General features: G+C 34.7%; 2 protein-coding genes, 1 long non-coding RNA gene and 1 other non-coding gene across 4 annotated transcripts; 1 reads left to right on the forward strand and 3 right to left on the reverse strand.

Moving 5' to 3' along the window:
* Positions 1–819: 819 nt before the first annotated feature.
* Positions 820–9,751, reverse strand: LOC133304272 (importin beta-like SAD2 homolog). The gene is made up of 21 exons (XM_061504282.1): positions 9,564–9,751; positions 9,312–9,487; positions 9,050–9,217; positions 8,391–8,501; positions 8,234–8,311; positions 7,437–7,633; positions 7,293–7,353; positions 6,914–6,988; positions 6,694–6,771; positions 6,506–6,568; positions 6,350–6,433; positions 6,094–6,272; positions 5,492–5,531; positions 5,256–5,399; positions 4,985–5,104; positions 4,679–4,894; positions 3,903–4,079; positions 2,850–3,531; positions 2,137–2,354; positions 1,836–1,971; positions 820–1,036 (listed from the first exon to the last, which is right to left on the reverse strand). The coding sequence occupies exons 1-21, from the start codon at positions 9,703–9,705 to the stop codon at positions 879–881; spliced, it is 3,303 nt and encodes a 1,100-aa protein (XP_061360266.1). The 5' UTR covers positions 9,706–9,751; the 3' UTR covers positions 820–878.
* Positions 9,752–9,895: 144 nt separating this feature from the next.
* On the reverse strand, positions 9,896–9,968 carry TRNAA-UGC (transfer RNA alanine (anticodon UGC)). The gene has a single exon. It is a non-coding gene; the product is annotated as a tRNA-Ala (tRNA).
* A 1,241-nt stretch (positions 9,969–11,209) lies between these two features.
* On the reverse strand, positions 11,210–12,041 carry LOC133304264 (uncharacterized). Its single transcript, XR_009750584.1, has 3 exons — positions 12,007–12,041; positions 11,539–11,587; positions 11,210–11,370 (listed from the first exon to the last, which is right to left on the reverse strand). It is a non-coding gene; the product is annotated as an uncharacterized LOC133304264 (long non-coding RNA).
* Positions 12,042–14,999: 2,958 nt separating this feature from the next.
* Positions 15,000–15,939, forward strand: LOC133304259 (uncharacterized). The gene is given in 3 exon segments (XM_061504266.1): positions 15,000–15,614; positions 15,616–15,780; positions 15,891–15,939. Coding segments are annotated over 3 exon segments (795 nt in total). The 3' UTR covers positions 15,906–15,939.
* Positions 15,940–22,320: the final 6,381 nt, after the last annotated feature.

Raw genomic sequence — 22,320 nt, forward strand, 5'->3', positions numbered from 1 at the left:
TAGCTCTACTATCATTCAATTATTTGACGGAATTGGCATGATATATCATAATGTTGCCTTGTATATCTAGCAAAAGCTGTTAAAGAGTAGAGCATAGAATATAAAAGCACAGAGAAGAACTGAGGAAGCGTTTGGCAGAGAAATTTTTTTTATTTATCTAAGAATCTCGATTTTTTAAAATATAATTTTTACATTCAGTTTACAATAATATCTAAAAATTTAAAATTTTAAAAATTTTAATTTTCCGTGAATCCGAAAAAAATCCGTATGCCAAACTGACCCTTATGGAACAACTAATTTACTATTTCTTATCTGATTATTTTTTATCTCTCTCATCTCATCTCTTATCATTGTTGATTATTATTATTATTATCGATTTAACATGACAGATTCATGCTAAATAATTCATAACAAAAAAATTCAATCCCACCGCCAATACATTTTGACACATCAGTCACTCGGTTTGTTTTGAAGATTGCATCTTTATACCTTTACTCGTCTCCTGAATGCTAGTGCATGCTACTGAATTTGTAAATTCTACTACACATTGGATACCCTACGGAAAATTAAGAGGAATAGTTCACCTTTTTTTTTTTTAGAAAAATAGTTCACTTTTGATCTCCAGAAAATGCACAAAAGGATTACCACAAAAATAAACTCACAAATCTGAAATCTCGACATGGTACTAAATAACACCCTGCTCTTCTCCCCATAAAAGAATAATTATACAAATCAATGAGAATTGCAACTCGCCAATTCCAGTATACTGCTCCCCCCACTCCCACCCGAAAAATAAATAAATAATAAATGTTCTTTCCTTTATACAAACATTTCAAAACCCTGACATTCCTTACGAAAATTTTCATCTTCAACCATACTTACCTGTATTGCTGGAAATACAAACCATACCCAGGGAAGGCATTCAGAAAATTCATGATGTGTTGCGAGGGCAAAACTTGTCCCTGTACGAGCACATGGTGGTATTTGTCTATCAAGGACAACACAACTTTTTGCTCGTCAACGTCAAGTAATTGACCTGTTTTCGCATCATCACAACGGCAAATGAATTACGTAAAGAACCATTTTAACCTAAAAAATTAAGCTAGTGGGTGAGATTACATTAATAATTTTTATATATCTTTAATATGTCCCCTCACACGAGAGCCCACCGGACTTAAAGAGTGAATAATGCACAGGCCTACCTACCTGTGCTAAGAAACTCCACAAGTTTTAATTAAGTATTAATTAAATGGGAGCGGAGGAGGATCGAACTCGTGACATTGAGGCTCTGATAACATCTAAAGAATCAATTCAACCCAAAAGCTTAAGATGTTGAGTGAGGGACTGAGAGTCTTTTTAATGGTTTATAATATTCTCTAACACTCCACCTTACACGAGAGTCCACTGCGCTTGAAGGATGGATAATGCATCAGACATTTAAAAAACTATTTCAACTCAAAAGCTTAAGATAGTGAGCGAAGCTACATTAATAATTTTTATATATCTCTAACATATTATAAACAGCAAACTTTCCATCTAGTACGAAGTTGTGAATAAATCAACTCTAAACTAGAACTGGGATACACCGGATAGTAAGTAATGCTGCATCTGAAAATCCAAGCATACTAAAACGTTTTGTCAACTTCATTAATTTCTTAAAATCATATTCAAATCATAAATTATTCTGGCTGATGAGATGCAATAACTTCTAGATTAATTATAAAGATGAAACTACCAACTCTTTTTTAATTTTTAAAGTATTTTTATATAGATGATGCAAGTACCAAATAACAAATAGCAGATAAGCACACATACCTATAACAAAAAAGGCTTACCTAATTCCATCTCCATTTCTTGATCTTCAAGATCCCCCTCTTCAATAATTGAACCATTTTCCAATGCCTCAGCAGCTTTAGCATACCTATCAAGAAATTCTTCTTCTGTTTCCTCATATTCCTCAGCCTCAGAGTCCTAATTGAAACAAACAAACAAACAAAGAACATAAAAAAACAGAATGTATAAGCAAGGGAAAATGTTGTTCGCAGCAAACTGTAGGCAAAAGGAGATATATCTTGACGTGCTATATGAACAACACTAAAAGAATGAGATTTATGCAAAGAAACGGTGAAGATGAACCTCATCATAATCATCGGAGCCATCATTCTCACTGTCCTCATCCTCATCGTTATAATCATTTTCAGGCTCTTCAGCTTCTTCTCCATCTCCTTTCCCATCCTGCAATTCTTTCAATCGTACAGATACCTCCAACAGTGATGTAAAGCAGTTTTGAATTGAATCACCACATGACTTCCCTTGTTTCAGAAGTTGCTCAATCAATCGGGCCAGTGTCATCACTAAAATTCACCCAAAAAGAAAAAAATAAAAGAAAATGGTTTGTGAAAACACATTCTTAAATGCTTGACAGTGCTTATTTGCAAAGAAACCTAAGTTATAACACCAAACTGTTAGAACATAGATGAACAGCATCCTTCAAACAATTTTAGTTAAGAATATAATTATGAGCAAAGAACATGCGTTCAATGCAGAACCAACTATATAGTGTACAATTGTACATTATTGAACCGACTAGATAGGGTGCATTCTTGAAAGCGTATCCAAGCATGGTGTATGTGATCAGATAAGTTTGCACTTCAGTATTTGGTTTCAGCAAAAACAACATCAAGGATAGCAAAGTGCTAAATTGCTTAAGGGTAAATTTGGGCAGGATGCAGGAGGAATACGAAGAAAGCATATGATAGATACAATCAACAGTTATGCAGGCCATTATTCAGTAAAAGAAAAAACAAATCTTCTCTATATTGAGTAATGGATGAAAGCAAACTACTTACCAATTAACTTCATCTCAGACTCAGCTGTAAGACCAGCTTCAAAAGAGCTATTGGATACATGACATAAAGCAGATCCCCAAATTGCAATTCCTCCATCTTCACCCTTTTCCAGAATACCTTCTATAATATCAGGATAACACAAATAACACGAAGATATAGCAAGCAATAAAGGCTTCCAAAGTGAACCGGGCGTGCTTCGGACTTCTATGAAGTGAGAGAAGGCTGCCTGACTAAAGACAATAGCCAATGACTTTTTTACACCTTCAGTTTCAAGTGAATAGCTTGGACAATGTAGTAACATATGGACACATGAGCAAGCTCTCAATGTTGCAGAAGGATATTGCTTAATGGCCTCACCGATGAAAGTGCCAATGCCCTCTACAATTGAACGTTCAGTTACAGGTGGAGCTGGAGGGGGTGGCATCTCTTTTACAAGAAAGTTTTTCAGCCTATATCTGCAATCTAAATTCACAATTTCCTTAATGACATCAAAAATCGACAAATCCTCTGATTCTTCCCATGCATGCCACTCTGCAATTATTTCAGCCCAAACTGACAGCAGCTCTGACACTTTAAGTTCTTGAATCATGTAATCTTCATCAATAGATAACATGACAGACTGTAGCAAAGTTGACAAATCTTCTATGCACGATGAAGGGGGGGAATGTTGGTCTAGTTGATCCTGACCAAATTTAAAATGAGAATGTGACAATATGATATAAAAGATTGAATTAAGGAGAGACAATCATTATCTGACAGCCAAGCCATAAAGCAAAGAGACTAATCAGCACAAATAGTTTGAATGTATCAAATAGGATCAAAGAAGTATGTAAAAATATAGATTAGAAGAAGTACATGCATTAAAGAGAGATTGTTGTTGTGGCATCTGTGAACACATTTGAGGAATTCAAGCGGAAAAAAAAGGAAAATTGTCATGACAAGTAACATAAATTAGGGCTTGAACAAACCCATTCAAATTATCTTTTCTGCTTTCAGATAGCTACATAAAGCTAAGAAAATCAAAGTTCAATATAGGAAGGCACTCAAACTAACCAGTGTGCAATGAGGTGTTAGCCAAGCCTGCTGCAAGAGTGCAGCAAAAGCTCTACCGATTGCCATTTGACCCACAGCCCATTTTTCATGGGACTCTTTTGACTCAGATTCTTCCGGCCTGGATTCTTCCCAAGTCTGACCCATCACTGCCAGAGCAGCAATTGCACGTTCAACTACCTATTGCAAACACATACTCAGATCAAAAGTACAACTTGTGTTGCCCAAACATAATGAACCAGAGACAAGTCCAGTATGGTCAGAAGTAACAAACAAGAAGAAATACATACGTGCTCATTAAACTAAACAATTGAACAAAATAGCAAGGCAAACACATCACTGAGGGAACCAAAAACATTGTACTCAATGTTACCGTTGAGGCAACCCTCTATATTATATTGATTACAGATCAAGGTGCATGGATATATAAAGACAAAAGGGAAACATAATGTTATTGACATGCATAAGTGACTATACAATTCATTATAGACAACCTCTACAACAAATACGAGCTAGAGAAATAATCTATAAAACAAAGCATTCAAATTTGCAAACCATTGGGTGAATAAGACTTCCAACTTTCATCCAACTCAAATCATAAAAACTTCCAATCTTGAAAACCATTTGGATTCAGATCAAGAAATTTCAATAAAATCTTGATGTAAAGCGAAATATACATAGCATATCCAGATTAAATATGTTATTATGTGATAAAAATTGATGGTCAAACAATCAATAGATTACTAACTGACAAATAAAAAAGAAAGATCAACACATACTTGAGGCCAAGGCTCCAGATTGGAAGTTAGCCATTTTGAGACTGGACCATGTAATGATGAGACAATATGTGGGATATGGACTGCAACTTTCTCATCTCCAGCTTCCATGATAGAAATGAGAAGCTGAAATAAGGTGGAGCTCTCACTTTCATCATTTCCAATGTTGCCAACTATTACTTGGAGAAGCGGTAGAAAGTCAGGGGGCATGTAATCATTCTGAAAAAGAAAAGCAGAAACTGAGTGGTGAAAGAGAAAAGGAATAAAAATAACCCCAGTCCACAATAAATCAGGGAACTAAAAGCTCACATCAAGTAGTGTAGTGATTGCCCCAACAGCAGAAACCCGCACGGGATAGCAAGAAGTATCCTCCTTATCTGGCATGACCAATGCCATAAGCAAATGAGAATATACATCAACACTCATCTCCTGAAAATGACACACAAGTCGGGAACTCAGTTGGGATCACATTAGGATGTGTTCAAGATATTTTATCACAACAGTTACTAAAAAGCATATTGGAACTCTTTTAAACAGAATTTGTTTCAGCTCTGATAGCTTGATTGAGATTTTGTCTTACTTCTGGTAGACAGGAGCCGAGTTCTCCAAGTACCCAGTTTGCACTTGCAACTAGGTATGGCAGGGACAAAGCTTGGGTATACAGTGGAAAAATCCGTGTACAAACCAGAGTTGTCACAAATCCAGGTTCTTGCTCCCTCAAAAACTGTATAAGAAAAGGTCGAATTAAAAAAAAAAAAATGTTGTCCAACATCGAAATACTGATGGCTTGTTGAACAAAAGGTGAAAGGTCCTCACATCTTGTAGGCCACCATATGCCATCAGAACGCCAAAGTAACTGTGACAGTAGATGATGTAACAAGAATAAGTTGATAAAAAGTCATATAATGAAAGGAATATAAAATCATTAATTAATATAAATATTAATTAAAAATTAGAGACATACAGGAACAAGGCATTGTTTATAACATGATACTCACAATGAGTACCAGAGGAAACGATAAAGGGAATCAAAAAATGAAAAGCAATTAAGCTAAATATAGAGTAAATGATATCTATACAGCAAACAACCTCGTTCCTATCATGAACAAAGTCTTTTTGGGAAAAAAAAAAGAGGTAAAGAATAGGAGGGCGTAATAATATATATAAGCCATCACATGGGTATAAATTCATCAAGGCTATAAACCGAACTGATTAAATCCAGCTAAATAAATCCCCTTAATGTTGTTTCAAAAGATAAGGCATACTTTTCAGTATTTCACATCCATATTACTGCTTTGCAAATAGGCTGTCAAAAACATAAAAATACTCCTCATCATAAATTGGACAATTGGTCTTAAAAATAAAATTTGCAATTTTTTGATCAGGCATATACATGTGAAGCATACATAAAAACTCACTCATTCAGGATTTTCTTTTGAGACACATTGGAATCAGAAGGAATGGGAAACTTAGACAAAAACGGAAGCACCAATAACTCCCCCATAGAGCGGGCCTGATTGCTTCTTTTGTTCTTTTGACCCTTTTTACGCTTGGTTGAAGTTGATGAACTGTCAGTAGCACTCTCCATTGGTGGCCCCTGTAGAAATAAATGACCAAATGAACTATGGTAATAACTTAAGGGCATAGCTCAATGAATTTTAATCAAGTAGTAACCTTTGAAATTGAAATAACACCAAGTAAGTTTATTGCACTTTTTCTGGCAGTGAATAAATCCTCTCTCCATCCAGAAATTTCGTCCTAAATAAACAATTCTGGTCAGAAATAAGTAGGAAATAAGTAAAACAATAACAAAAACATCAATTCTCATACTATATCTGAAGGAAGATTCTTCCTTATATACTCATCTGCATCTTCTTCCCACTCTGACATATCCTATGCATTAACATTTCCATTAGAAATTAAAGAGAAAAAAGCATATGTTAAGCAACTCAATTTCAATAATTAAGCATTCTTAAGCAAAAAATTGTCCCTGATATTGTTTTGAAATAAATTCTGACCTTCTCATTCATTACCAATGCTGGAAAGATCGCAGATTCCAATAGAATTGTAAAATGTGGAGAAACTAATCGCCAACCCTGTATTAATTGAAATCAAACTTTATTAAAAATGAATATTTAGAAAAATACGTGGATCAGAAAATCCGAAGCATCCTAACAATTGAAATTCAATTAAAAAAAAAACTTGTAACTAAAAAAAAAATATACTGAGAAAACCTACCGGCCCAGTCTCCAATACATTTGAAATTACATCAAAACCTAAGGACAGAAGCCTCTCTGACAGGAAAGGAAGTTTCTGCAAAAGGAACTTGACTTCAAATTTTGGAATACCCAAAAAATGAGGAAATGTAACAATAAATATCAATGCAACACAAGTCCAGAATCAAGTTTTAGATAAAAGAAGATTTGGAAGCAGCATGGAAATGAATTTAGGTGGTTAATGAATAAAATGCTGATCTGAGAACAATTTAAGGAAGTGTATTCAAGAGTAGATTAGAATGTTTGCAGTTAAACAAAGAACTAGAAATAGCAAGCATATCCATTGTTCAAGCCAACTATTAACCAGTTATTAAGTACAAGAATTAAGTACATTATCTTACACTGGTATTTTTGCTAAATTTGACTATGTTTAGAACACAACTTATAATTTCCGGCATCAACCTGAAAATGGAGAGCATATATTTCAATATATAATACCAAAAATGCTTAAATCCATTTAATAAAAAATTTAAGCACTACATTACTTATCAGAATGTTTCCTGTGCCGGGTGACAAGGGCAGAGAAAATAAGCAAACTTCTTTTTCCAGTCTTCAATCTTGTCAAATAACCATCTTCTTGAGTGACCATACAATCAAAGCTCAGAGAACCCAAAATGCTCATTAGGTCCCGACAGAATGAAGGAAGTAGAGGAGCTAAAGTAGACGGCATGTAGGACCTTACCTATAATATAAGTAGGGGTATCAAATAAAAGTAATATAGAAATTTAAAAAGGACGTCAAATAAATGTAGCATAAAAAAGAATTAGCAATAATGACTGTAAACTGGGGAAAAGAATAGGCCTGTACTCTTGGACCAGATACCAAGTAGTAACAGATAAAAAAATAGGTCAGAATAGCTGACAATTTTCCATTTTACAGAGAAGAATCAACTTATCATCGACAAAATTAACAGCAACTTAAATAGGATGAAATCTTCGTATGAAAAACTGCAATAACAACTCATATTCATTAATATTTACTTTCATAACTATTCTTTAGTCTTAAAAAATACAAAGTTCACAGAATGATCGGATTAGAGAAAACTAAAAGTCTAAAACATTCAAGGATTCAACTGAGAAAACTGAAAGTAGAGCCACCAAATTTAGAAATACTACTTTCAAAGACTGAACGTGTTAAGACTTATGTCTGAATCCACCCACAGAAGATTAGATCGTTTGACTTCTGTCAGCTCCACCAGATTGAATATTTCAAATCAATGCAGACAATAACAAATTTAAAGACTTATGCATGAGAATTATACACATGTCAAACCATTACTTACTGCAAAATGTAGGCATTTGCATATAGTGAGAAGGACTTTCTCAGTTTCTATTTCTGCCCTGTCATGAGTTGCCAAAGCCTGATCCATGCATCACAAAATCACTCAGAAGTGAAGCTTATAAGAACAGGTAAGTAAAGCCAAGAAAAAAACACAATACCTTTTCAACAAATTGATGGAATACAGCAAGCAAAGGCACAATAATTTCTTTGGATGTAAGCTCCAACTGTGGTGGAACAGGCTCTTTTGCAACTTTGGGATTCAAAAAATACTGCAAAACGAAGAAGTGGATTCATATACAAGGCAAAGCACACCATATATCATCTCTACTAATAATTTAAGAATTTGAATTTTCGGCAGCCTTTCACTTTCATCACATTCGAAGTTTTTTACAGAGTAAAGAGGGAGCTACAAAAGTTATAGAAACAGGAACAATCCCATAGTTCAGATAGTAGCTAGCTAACAGGGACATAAATGAACGTGATAAAGAAAAAGATCCTTTTCATAAAGAAAAATATGCTGAAAAAATAATGTTTCAGAGAACAAAAATGGCAAAAATTCTAAATGTATTTAAGACCACATAAAGGAAACAAACAATGAGAGAAATGCACATGTACAGATAAATTAATGATGACCACTAAACTACAGTTCCATGCCCTCCCCTGTCACCTATACGATTTTATACAGCTCAGTCAGTAGATCAAGATTTCACAAAAATTGTCAACGGCCAAAATTCATTTCACATAAAAGCACATATCAATTGCATGGAATAACAGAAATATTCCAAAATCATAAGCACAAACTGTGAAATTTGAATACCTGGAAGGGTCTGAGAAGAGCATGAAGAACAATAAGTGCATTGATAGTATTCCATCCAGAGTTTGAGCCGTTGATAAGATGGCTATTTTGAATAGCATACTGCAAATTAGGCACAAGCTCCGGCCACGAACTCTGCTTAACAAACTCAGCAACAGCGACAGCTCGGAACTGCCACCACGGGAATCGCTCACATAAATAAGCAAATAATAACAAAACACAGTTCAAAAAACGCAACAAGCAAACCAAAAAATAATATACATACCACTTCAACTAAAACCTTGAGAACGGGAAACTCAACTTGAAGCAAAGCTTGCATAAGCTGCTCCTTGAACTCCTTGCTCACATTGGAAGGCGTAGCGCTACTGCCATCGATGTTGCGGCGCGAGAGGTTCTTCAGGTAAGTAGCAGCAGCAATTTTCTGACCTTGGTTTTCTCCAGCTGTTCACAAACACAAAAACGAAAATTCTCATAATCGTCGGTGCCAGAAAGTGGAAAATGATGGTTTGGGAATTACCGGTGGAGATGGAGAGGAGATAGAAAGGGAAGTGCGGAGTGAGGGAAAGACGATCGAGCACATCGGTGGCGGCACGAACGGCGTTGGCGTCTGGGCTGAGTGTCTGGTTGAGCAGGTGAGCGATCTGAGTAACCTCCGCCATGTCACTCTGCTACTACTCACAATTCACAAACCCTAGTCTCTGTCACTCTCACCAGCTTTTGCATCTTGGCGGGAATATGTCTGCTATATATATATATAGGACACAACAGACTCTGCTTTTTCCGATAATAGGAGGAAACAAAAAAAAATTACTTTTCGACATAAAATTTTCACCAAAATAACCTTAAAAATGGAGATGCGGGGGATCGAACCCCGTGCCTCTCGCATGCAAAGCGAGCGCTCTACCATTTGAGCTACATCCCCATATTGAGATGTTGTGTATAAATAAATAATATAACTAACGAGGAAGATTCCAATGGTAGTACCCACCAAAGGCATCAACACTTTAGGGGGTGTTTGGTTGAGGAGAAATTTTTTGAATACTGGGGAAATGTAATTACTAGGGAAATGGTTGGAAAGTGAGTTTGATAGGAAAGTTAAAAAAAAGTTGTTTGGTTGGACAAAATTTTACCAGGAAAATTGAGTAAAATTCTTGAATGTGTGTTTGGTTGAAGATAAAATATTGATAGGTAAATTTAGTAAAATTACAAAATAACCCTTATTTGAAATAACCCTTTATTCAACAAGCTTATTGACCCAACGACAATATTCACATGATCTTTCTGAGTTTATGTTTGGCATCTCTGTCTCTCTCCCACTTTGTAATGACATGTATATATCCTAAATTTTAAAACTAATTATTGTATATAGCAGTAGTCTTCAAAAATAAAGTGTCTCACTTTAATGACTGGATTTCAATAGTAGTGTTCGATATCCATTGCATTGTAATGCGTTGAAGTGCAAATAAGTAGAGAAATTTGTGGACAACATAAAATCATCTCTCTTACTATCAAGTTATTACATAATTGCAGTGATACCACTGCAAGGAGAAAAACCTCCAACAAAAGGAATAAAAGAATATATATTGTATTGAACAACTCTTTTTGTATGAATACATAGAAAAAACCTCTCAAATTAGCTTACAAAAATAAACTAATTTGTGATCAAATGTTAGACAGTGAAATTCAACCAGATAAGGAAGAATTTGATGTTTCCTATGTTTCATTTTTAGAATTTTCTTCTGTCTTATGTTCCTCAGATTCTGTCTGTGGCTCTGGCTTTGATGGTTCTTCATCATCAGCTGGTTCAGGAGGTGGAGTAGCATTCTTCTTGTTTGCTGCAGCCTGGAGTACATGATTGTAGTTTCCCTTCTCCATGAAAAGCTGTGCAAAATGGTGCCTGCAGTAAAGAACACCATCCAGTGCAGCATAGGAAGAATGTGTGAGAGGGCAACCTGCATGAGCACACCTAAAGCAAGTCTTGTGGTAGCATTCCCCTTCCAGTGTCAACTAATTAACCAAAAAAATAAAAAATTTGAATAATTAGTTCAGTTCAATCAAAGTTCTAAACCAAGTGATATGTAATCAGTTTATAATACCACTCATCATTAAATAAAAGGTGAAATATCAACAAGCATAAGTACCTTCGCAATTACAGGACGTGCCATTGCAGTCCCAAGCAAATACTTCCTCTCATAAACTGCACCAGCACGCAGGCAAGGGAATATATATTTTCTAACAAATTCCTCCTTCAAGTCCTTTACCACTAATTGAGAGGCCCCACTGGCTTTAGCTTTCGCTTCTAAACCTTCCAATTCTTTTGTTCCCTGTGAAATTTAACTAACTTACTAGACTCGCAGCATATAAACAATGAATTGGGTAAAGCAAATTCCCCCAGTCAGAAGTTTACAAGTCTAAAACACCTTTTCCAATAACACAGGTTACACAACGACAATCTTGACAACAGAAAATGAATTCTAACAGTCATAACATACTTGGCCAACATCAGCAGTGAAGCAAACGACATCACAATTGTAATTCTCTCTGCAACGCCAGAACCATTCAATAAGAGATTATAATAAAAGCACAGTTATATAACCGCAGGTAAATTGACAAAGATATCTACTGTCCAATCTCCTAGATCACATCCTAAATTTGTTAAAAAGTAAGCATCATCATTTTTTGCTGGCATGCTTTTCTTCAAAGCTCCAACTTCTTACGTTTGAAACTGATCAGATCATCCATCCAAGTATCAAAATGGTTTCTGATTTCTATTTACACATTCTATAAAAAAATTAAACATTCTTTACTAAAGAGAAACCAATAATTACCAAAAGAAAACTTATCTCTTACTCCTTCAGTATTTGTCATTCTGAGTATATAAAGGAGAGGAAAAATCCAATATTGCGAGCTTGTGATGGACATATACTACAAAACTGAAAAAGGGTTAGCAACATCTAGACCTCAGCCATGGGACAATGACTGATGTGTCTAAGCCACAATTCCATATTCCTGTAAAAGACAGGGAAAACTAATAAGCAGACATGTCATTAATACACCAATAGCAGATATAGCAACCTAATGCTTGAAGTAATAATATAAAAACATACAACTATATTTAAAAGTAGTTATGATACCAGTTTTATCTTAATTTTTACCCAAATTTCAAATTTAATTATTTAGTTTATGTTGACACTTATTTCAGTGGCTAAATCAAATACAAAGTGTTTAATGTTATTGACTGAATGAGTAGTCAACCTAATAAATGGTAAGCAGTTTGTTTATTGTGATTAACATGACTTTTAAGCCCAATTGTCTTCTACAGTCAATCACCCATATGATAAGAATAGATATATTAAGTTACAACCTTAAAAATTCAGCCTCGTGCATCTAATCAGGTTGCAATGGAGTCAAAACAAAAGGTGGTGTGTCCTTGAACTCCACCAGTGATAATATCTGCATGAAGGAATCCACATGCTTGGAAAGACCTCCACACTGCTTAAGGAACATAATAATATTGTCAATTTGCTCATGGAAACTCAAAGAACCAAGATTGGCACACAATTCCTCAATCTGAGCCATGCATAAATTCTAACTGTCAGAAGTGATATTTTAGGTCAATTTAGTAATATTAACAATAACACAGGGAAAATATTGACATAATTCATAATATGGAAATGGCCATGAAACTAACATTGCGAAAAGATATCAACTTATTTGACAAGCAGATTTTACATAGGAAAAAAATTAAGCAAGAACTGACACTAGAAAAATTTCATACTTACCACATACTTACCCACCACGGTCAACCATAAATCAGAAAAACAAAACAGCAATTTAATTTGTATTGTTCTTCTTCTCCCAGGAAATGCTCTCTTCATCCATTATCAACAACTTCAATAAGTCTCCTTTCACAATGACATCCGGTATAACAGAGCAGAAAAATAATTGGTTAAGATATCAAAAATTACCTTTAAAAATGGATATATCAGGACCTATTTTTTTTGGACGATTAAAAAGCAATTTTATTAATTAATCGTAGATGTACTTATGTGATGTAGCAATTTTATTAAAAATAACTGGTTAATTTGTACTGCCAACAAACGCCCCCTCATGGAAATGGATATATAAGGAATTAAAAAAAATTTGTTTACCACAAAAAAAAAATTTCCTATCAGATGTCAGTAGGCTTCAGCAAAGATAAACACAGAGCATGGGACCAAGGGGTGTGTATATACTAACCGTTCAAGTTTAACCAGGCGTCGGCAAACAAAGAGGACCCTATCTCTCCACGTTGGATGCACCGGACCAAATCAACCGGAGATACCAACCAGTAACTTGTAGATCTACTTCACCGGACCATTACCTGACCTCCCATCTTTGCGCATGTGGCTTTCTTCGCTCTTTCTTCTTCGGTCGGTGTCGGTCTCCAGTTTTTGGGTTTCTTCAGCTTTCACATGTGATGGGTGCTGGATGAGTGATGTATCATTTTGGGCAATAGTTGGTCACGTGTGAGGGGCAAATTCGTCACAAAAATATACCACTTTTTCATTTCTCCAGATTTCAGCCAGAATACGACCCTCCAAGAAGCAATCTGGAACAGTGCTTTGGAGGAGAAATCACATGCAAATGGCGAATGATGGGGAACACCGAAACATGGATATATTGCATGAATCCAGCGAACCAAACGTGGAGTTCTGAGAATCCACGAATCACTTCCCCAGGAAACTTGACCAAACTCCCGAAACAAACGCCCCCTTAGACTATGAGAATATGTTTAGTATGTTAGATATACTAAACTCGGCATATTTTTTTTTTCAAATTTTAAAAAAGTTGTAATGTGATGGGAAACAAAAAAAATTTAAAAGTGATGAAACTTTTTCTAAATTTAAAAAAAAAATGTGCCTTCTTTGGCATTTAATTTGCTCTCTCCTCTATTGAAAGAGCATATTTTTTTCTGATTAGGTACTCTCTCTCCCAAAAAGAAAAAAAAATGATATAGAAAAAAATAATTATGAAAATAAGGGTAAATAAATGTATTAATTTTTTTTCTCTACTGAGACCGAATAAAAAAATGTCAAACGAGCAGCACCGAGGTCGATGTCCAGTGTTGCTCTTTTCCTGCCAATTTCTCGTGGGCGTTTGGTACTGGAGAATTTTTATTTGTTCAGAAATCTCGATTTTCAAAAATATAATTTTTACATCCAGTTTACGATAACATCTGAAATTTTAAAAATTTCAGTTTCCTGAAAATCCAGAAAAAATTCGTGTACCAAACGGACCTTAGGGGGCGTTTGGTTTCATGTTTTTTGAGATTTTCCTAGGTAAATAAAGTTTGGTTTTTAGAAAATCAATGTTTGGTTCAACAGGTTTTGACCAAAACTCATCTATGTGAAATACCTGACTTTTTGAGAAAGATAGTAATTTGCACTGTTTAGAAACCCGATTTGAGGGTGGTTTTTTTTGAGAAAACACGAGTAAAGCACTGTTGACACACCTTTTGTCATATATTTCCCTGGTAAAATTTTGTCAAACCAAACTACTTTTTTTTAACTTTCCTATCTATTCAACTTTTCTTATAGATACCTATAATTACATTTCTCTAATATTCTTAAAATTTATCTTCAACCACACTTAGTGTCTATCAAATTTTCTGACCGGTTGGAGTGACACAATCTTTTTCAATACATATATTAATTTGAGCGGGAACGCATTCCAATGGAGCTAAGCTAGATATCTATCTGTTCACAAATAGACTGGCAAACCCGTTCACTTTTGTTCATTTTTTCAACATGTGGATCCCAGCACCAGCCTGTGTCCAACGTTTAAAAAGCTATTCAAACTTATGCGAGCAAATTACGGACATTTGTACACCTTTTTCTGTAAAATCAGTATCCCAAAGTCACTCTTCTTTTTACTTTGCTCCAAACGCGTGTAGCATCCAATTCTCTTCCAAATGCAGCTTCCACTGCTAGCACCATTCACCATCTTCAAACTTCTCATACTAACACTACAACTACAAGCCATTCCCATTCTCACACTCTCTCCCTGCAAGAATTCATGTGGTAACATTCCTATAAACTACCCATTTGGCTTAGAAGATGGATGCGGAGCACCCCAGTTCAGGCACATGCTAAACTGCAGCACTGACTTATTCTTTCAAACACCTTCAGGTGCTTACAAAGTTCAATCCATTGATTATGGCAAAAAATCAATGGTAATCTATGACCCGGCAATGTCCACTTGCTCTATTCTTCAGCCTCATCACGATTTTGTGATGACTGATGTTCAATCAGCTATAATCCCACCTTCACAGGACACTGTTTTCGTGCTACTAAATTGCTCTATAGACTCTCCTGTTCTCAACCATTACAAGTACTTATGCTTTAACTTTGCTGGCCACACATGTGACGAGCTTTATGGGTCATGCAATGCTTTCAGGATCTTCCATTTGTTGACAAACAGCTCCCCACCTTGTTGTTTCACTAGTTATAATACAGTGAAGTTCATGAGCATGAACATATTGGACTGCACACACTATACCAGTGTGTTCAACACTGATAATTTGAAGGGTGTTGGCCCTTTGGACTGGGTTTATGGGATTAAGCTATCTTTCAGTGTGCCAGATACTGGATGTGAAAGTTGCAAACAATCTGGTGGGACCTGTGGGTTTGATACTGATACTGAAGGTTTGCTCTGTCTATGCTCAATTTCCACCAATTCTACAAGGGAATGTGGTAAGCAACTTAGTCTTTGGTTTTGGTATATTTTGGAATTTGGATCATATGTTGCTATTTAATGGGGTTGATAATAACTATAATTTCTGTGTTTTTCTTGTGTGACTCAGATGCTGGAAGCATAATATCAAAAGGAAAGAGCCATTCTTGTTTAACACATTGCCTATTGGTTTTGCTTCTTGTGGTTTTTCTTCACACGGTGCTGAGGCTTCTTTAAGAATTTTAAGTTCAATTTGTCTTTCACTCCTTTTGTTAGTAGATAGTGAGAGCTTGTGTAGTTTTGTGTTTTTGATATGCTTGTTTGAGACTTCAAATTGAGTAGAGTTTGGTTAGAAGTTGCAAGTAATTATTCTCTACTCTCTAATGATGCAAAATGGCTTACTAGAACTGAAGAGATACATCGTCTTTATTTTGCTTGTTCACAACTAGGGGGGCGTAAATAGGCTGGGTTAGGTTGGGCTTTGGCCTTTTTGGTCTAAGCCTACGTAAAAAAATTCAGTCTATCTGGCCTATTAAAGACTTTATTTATAGGTCAAGCCCGGCCCATTTTTAAAAATAAGAAAGTCTAACATGGCCTACAGGCCTTATAGGCCTCCCACTGTAGATACTAAGCAAAAAAAATAATTATATAGAGCGAAGAAAGTTTCATTCATGTATGCACTAGTACTTCGCATAAGAAAAAAATGACAAACAAGAAAGAGTCAACATAATACCCCAACTCTAGAATGTATATCATAGAGGGATAGAGTCAAAGAAATAGACAAAATAAGAAAAATACAATTACCGGATGCTGAAATAAAGTCTACAAGAGAATGTCATTTATCTAAAAATCTTTAAACCACCATCAAGACAAGGGAAAGAAGAGTATTATTGAAAGATCTTCATCAGTAACATCATAATCCAGCAAGGTACCAATTACTCCATGGTATTAAGCTGCAACAACAAGTAAAATTTGGAGACATTAGACAAGTTTTCCTTTCATAAAATAAAATAGCACAATGTTATCAAAAAAAAAAAAATAGCACAAAAAGTAAGAGATATTGGTATTTGGTACTTTGCATCTTTGCCACATAAAATAAATATTATTTTATTTTAATAAATTAAATAGATCAGCCTACAAGGCTGTAGGCCGGCTTGACAAAATTGGCCTATGGCCTATTTGTTTAAAAAACTTTTTTATAAGCCTAAGTCTATTTTATTTTTCTGAAAGGCCGAGCCTGGACTGGACTCAATGTAGGACAGACCGCAGGTTAGACTGGGTCAGCCTGACCCATTTACACCCCTATTCACAATGAGCTTGAAAATTGATAAATGAGGTACATTTCTTACCCAACTATGTGCACATGACCACGATCTTCTGCATTTCTAAAAGAACTGAACAAATTGTCCACACTTATCAAACAATTTATTATTCGGGGGAATTTCTTTTTTGACCTTTTGAATAAAATAATTTGTGTCATTTTACTCTCACAAAGAGATGTGATTCATAACTTTATATTTTTTTTTGTCTTTTGTCTTTTCCCTCATGATTTATCTCTTCCTCTCATTTAAAATGACACAACTTTATAATTTTTAAAATGACACACATTTTTTTCTTATTATTATTATTTCATCATATTATAAAAATATGGTTTAAAGATTCTAAAGTTACTTTAAATAACTTTATTTAATTTTCACCAAAATACATACAAAAAAGTGTATACTCGTGTTTTCTTTTTGTCTCTTTTCTGTTTACATGGATCCACACAAACCTTACACATTTTTTTATGTGTATTTTGGTGAATATTAGATAAGATTATTTAAAGTAATTTTAGAAACTTTAATCCTATAAAATAATGTCGGTTTGTATTGAGACCAGGTAAATAAAAAAAAAAGATGTTTTCATAAAATTATTTGACAAAAAAACAAATAATTTTTTAAAATATATTTAATATATTTCTCCAACCTAAAACCATGTAATTTTCGGATGGGATAAGTGGCAGAGACACGTTATGTCCAGCTAAGGCCTTGGCCTCAACTGATTTTTTAAAATTATCCACATTTTTACATAACTAAATAATCGTAGCTAAATTTCTAGATAGATTTAAATGTTTGACATGACTTAAATTTTTGTTGGCCTAGTTCAATAAATGGGCTGACTCCATCACTGGGATGATCAGAAATAACTTTATGAGTTACTAAACTCTAAGGGTGTGTTTTGTACAAGGGTATAAAAAAGATTGTTGGTAAACTTTCTTTGATAAACGTCAATTACGATGTTTGGTAGAAGTAACAAAAATCAATTCCCGGGTATCCAAGGTTTACTGCTAATTTGATTTACAAAGAAAAGTCACTATTTAGATTACCAAAAATAATATGGTAATTCAGAATTCCAACTAAAGGGAAAACACAACAACAATTTTTGAGACAAGAATACCACAACCCACATCAAAACCTAGACCCAATCTATCAATTACAAAAGTAAAAATAGTTTTGGGTTATTTTTGTAAAATAACCTTATAAATCAAGTCATATTTCGTTCTAAACCAAACATGAAATCAATAATCTTTACCCAATATTTCCGGTAATATTCTGGCGAACCAAACAGATTTTTCGTAACATTCCGAGTAAACTCAATTTTTAGTGTATTCCCAATAATCGTGATTCTCGGATACCAAAAAATTTCTCTTATACCAAACACACCTTATTTGGTTTGTGGATTTTCTTTGAAATCTTAGAAAAGTTGGGTGGGAAAAATAGTTTCCCATATTATGAAAACTGAAAATATTATCAGGAAAGTTTTTTTTCCATCATTTCATTTTACATTACATTTTCCCAAAACTAAAATACCATCTCACTCGTGTTATTTTTATTTTTCCACCACGTAGGAAAAAGGATTAACAATTTTGTATGACTGAATTAACCCTATCTTCTTCTTCTTTCGTTCTTCATTTGCTCCATAAGCCAGTTTGCTCCATGCCCCAGTAGGCACGGGAGACTTCCAACAGCTCCACTGACATTATAGCCAACAAATTTTATTTATTTGCATGTATGATTTAATTGAGCATTTGTGCACACAACACTCAATTCACACTTCATTAAAAGAAGACAACAACCTCTGTGCTTGTGTCTTCTCTCCACAAATTCCTCCCGTTATCCACTTCAGTATGATATGATCATCAACCGTTGAGTCAACTCTAACCTCACTCAAACTCGTCGTCAACGTATTCGACGAAATGACTCTCCTTCTGAGATTTTTCCTGAATCGGACGAACCCATCTCCGAGTTGAGTTTATTTTGAATTTTTTGGTGCCAACAAAAATTTCATGCGATAAGTCGATCGTGGCATGACAGAGCCACCAAAAGAGGGGAATTTCAGTTAACAAAACCTTTTTTCTTTCTAAAAAAATTAGGGTTTTGCATTTGTCATGCAACATGATAAATGTGAACTTTTTTACACATACATCGATATTTGTGTTGCATTTTATTTTATTTTTAAAATACGGTAGACCCCACACTTATTGTCTCTATAGCATGACAAGATGATTGTCCTACAACATGATACTTGTTTTTTCCAAAAAAATTATACAGAAACTATGTTCGATGGCTTCAAAATGGTGGCCTCCAAGGTTTGTTTTGCAGCAAGAACTAGCTATGGTTGGCAAAGGTAAAATATGGTCTGTGATGTGAAAATGACGAGATGATAAAATAAAACTTAAGTTGTTTGGATTTGGAGGTGAGGGGTTAGTTTTGTAAATTTGGTCCACATCCCCAACAATATTTTATAATTAACTTAACATAGCATAGAAATATTATTCCAGCATTCTCATAAGGGAAAAATGTTTGTCCTTTTTAAATGACACAACTTATATCATTTCACTTTCACATAAAGGTGGCAGTGACACCCATATCTTTATATTTTTTCTCCACTCTCTCTCATCTTTTATCTATCTTTTTCTCTCCCTTAAAATGACACAACTTTACATATACACACTTTTCCCATCTCATAAATATTTTAACTTATCAAATAATTTTTTTTGGTAACATTTCAAGAAAAATTATTTTCCATAGAAGGATGATTCCCGTATAAATTTTCTTCTTCTTTTATCACATTCCCCGTAAAAGATTTTAAGAGTGTGTTTGGTACAAGAGAAATTTTTGTGTCCGGGAATCATGATATCCAGTAATATACAAAGAAATCCAATTTACCGAGAATGATATAAAAAAGTTGTTTGGTAGACGTAAATATTACTGGAAGTAATTTTATTGAGTATATGTTTGGTTGTGAGTAAAATATTACTGGTAATATATGTTGACTTTACAAAACTGACCTTAACTTTTCAATGACACCAGACCTACTAATTTAATGTGTGTTCGGGGTATTATTGTCTCAAAAATATGTTATATGTTTTCTCTTCCCTCTGTAATCATGAAAACCGCCTAATTTTTGGTAATCCAAATAGTAATTTTTCTTTGTAAAATGCTTTATCGGTAAAGCTTAGATACCCAAGAATTGATTTTTGATACTTCTACCAAACATGAGAATCGATGTTTATCAATGAAGATTTACCGGTAATCCTTGTGATATCCTTATACCAAACACCACCTAAGGGTTTGAATCTCTAAAACTGCAGGATCGTCACCTTATACATGTTATCTTAGCAGAACATGGAATAACGAACTCAAGTAGCATGGCTTTTTGACCACTATAGCCTTTTTTTTATAATTAATTACCAAATTCACCCTATTTATAAACTATTTCAGAAATTTAACCTTTTCAGAAAACATAACATCAATCTGTCTCCTGTTTGACCGTTGACCATGAAGCCTACCCGGGTACACCCCTACCTACCCGGGTATATTTTGAAATTTTTTACCTACCCGGGTATATTTCTTGAATCTAGAAAATGTTTGAATTATTTACTCTGGTAGGAAAGGGCGTACCCGGGTAAATAATCATAACCTGTTGAGTGGTGAAGGACAACACAGAGTTCAAACTAATTGCAGGGAGAGTTTTATTAACTGGTGCTTTCTTCAATACCCTTTTTCGATTGATCATTAATATCTATTTGTTGCGTGATAGCTTCCTCAACTTCTTCTATATGTATCTTCATTGTTTCATATTCAATATCATTTTTCTTCTTGCTTTTCTTCTTTGTTTCTGGTTTCTTTTTCAAACCTTGCAGAGTCATTTTAAGAATGGCCAATTTATGAGCATCTGAGGCAACCCTCTCCAGCATCTTCCTCTTGCCATCTTCAGTTGTCTCTTTTACAGTTTTCCACAACTCAAGCTTGTCAACACCCAATTCCTTCTCCACCTCTAATTCTGAACATTTTTTTGAATTGTCTGACTGATGACATGTAATAGCATCCTCTGTTGGAGCAGAACCTTGATTATTTGCTTCACTAATCTCAGGCATATGATCCAGTGGAATATCTTTCATCAATAACCTGTTTTCAGATTTTGTTCTCCATGCATTGAGGTCACGTGTACTGTCGTCCTTAATTTCCATCACCATTTTTCTATTGTCAATTTCTGGATATGTGGGAACTTCCAAATTTGAATCTTCAGTAACTTTTGTCAGTGCTGGATATCATCCTTAATTTGATGAGCTTCCTGCTGGAAGGCATCACTTTCTTCGGCGTTTACAACAAATTCTCGTTCAAGTTTGTCTCTGAGCTCCTTCAATTTAGAGATTTCCATTTGCTGTTCACACAAAGAGGATGGGCGCACAAACCAGTATATGATTATTTACCCGGGTACAACCCTCCCTACCCGGTAAATAATTCAAACATTTTCCAGATTCAAGAAATATACCCGGGTAGGTAAAAAATTTCAAAATATACCCGGGTAGGTAGGGGTGTACCCGGGTAGGCTTCATGATCAACGGTCAAATAGGGGCAGATTAGTGTTATGTTTTCTGGAGAGGTTAAATTTTTGAAATAGTTTATAAATAGGATCAATTTGGTAATTAATTATTAAAAAAAAGCTATAATGGTCAAAAAGCCCAAGTAGCATCCATTAGCAATTTAAAAATTAAAAAAAGAGAGAGAGAAAATAAAACCTATCTCTTCAACTAAAATCAATGTTTCCTCCAGATTAATGGTCAATAGCATGATTCGCCGGTTGCCACAAAGCACTTATTGGGCGTTTGGTTGAGTATAAATTTTTTGAATACTAGGAAAATGTAATTACTAGGAAAATGATTGAAAAATGAGTTTGATAGAAAAATATAAAAAAAATTGTTTGGTTAAAAAAAAAATTACCGAAAAAATTTGGTAACAAAAGGGTATTTTGGTCTAGTTAAACTTTCACATTTTGCCATTTCCCCATCTAACCAAAGAAAACCACCTCTAAGAAAGTTTTCTAAACAGTGAAATTTCTTCCATTTCAACCGCTAAATCTGGATAGCTATGCATTATGAATGGGTGGGAAAATTTTGAAAAACTCTCTACCAAACAAGAAAATCAACAATTGCCAACTTGATTTGGATGGGGAAGTTTTAAGAAACCCCCCAACCAAACAGCACCCTAGAACAAGCTAAATAGCCGCCATGGAAT

Source organism: Gastrolobium bilobum, unplaced genomic scaffold, assembly GCF_033153095.1.
Source record: "Gastrolobium bilobum isolate Gb01-03AN ecotype WA unplaced genomic scaffold, APGP_CSIRO_Gbil_v1 utg15463, whole genome shotgun sequence".
Lineage (NCBI taxonomy): Eukaryota > Viridiplantae > Streptophyta > Magnoliopsida > Fabales > Fabaceae > Gastrolobium > Gastrolobium bilobum.

Coding starts and splice junctions, on each gene's coding strand:
- LOC133304272 (XM_061504282.1), bottom strand. CDS start 9,705: ATGGCGGAGGTTACTCAGATCGCTCACCTGCTCAACCAGACACTCAGC. Junction 7,354..7,436: donor CACAGGAAACATTCTGATAA/GTAATGTAGTGC, acceptor CTCCATTTTCAG/GTTGATGCCGGAAATTATAA. Junction 6,772..6,913: donor ATGTATTGGAGACTGGGCCG/GTAGGTTTTCTC, acceptor CAATTAATACAG/GGTTGGCGATTAGTTTCTCC.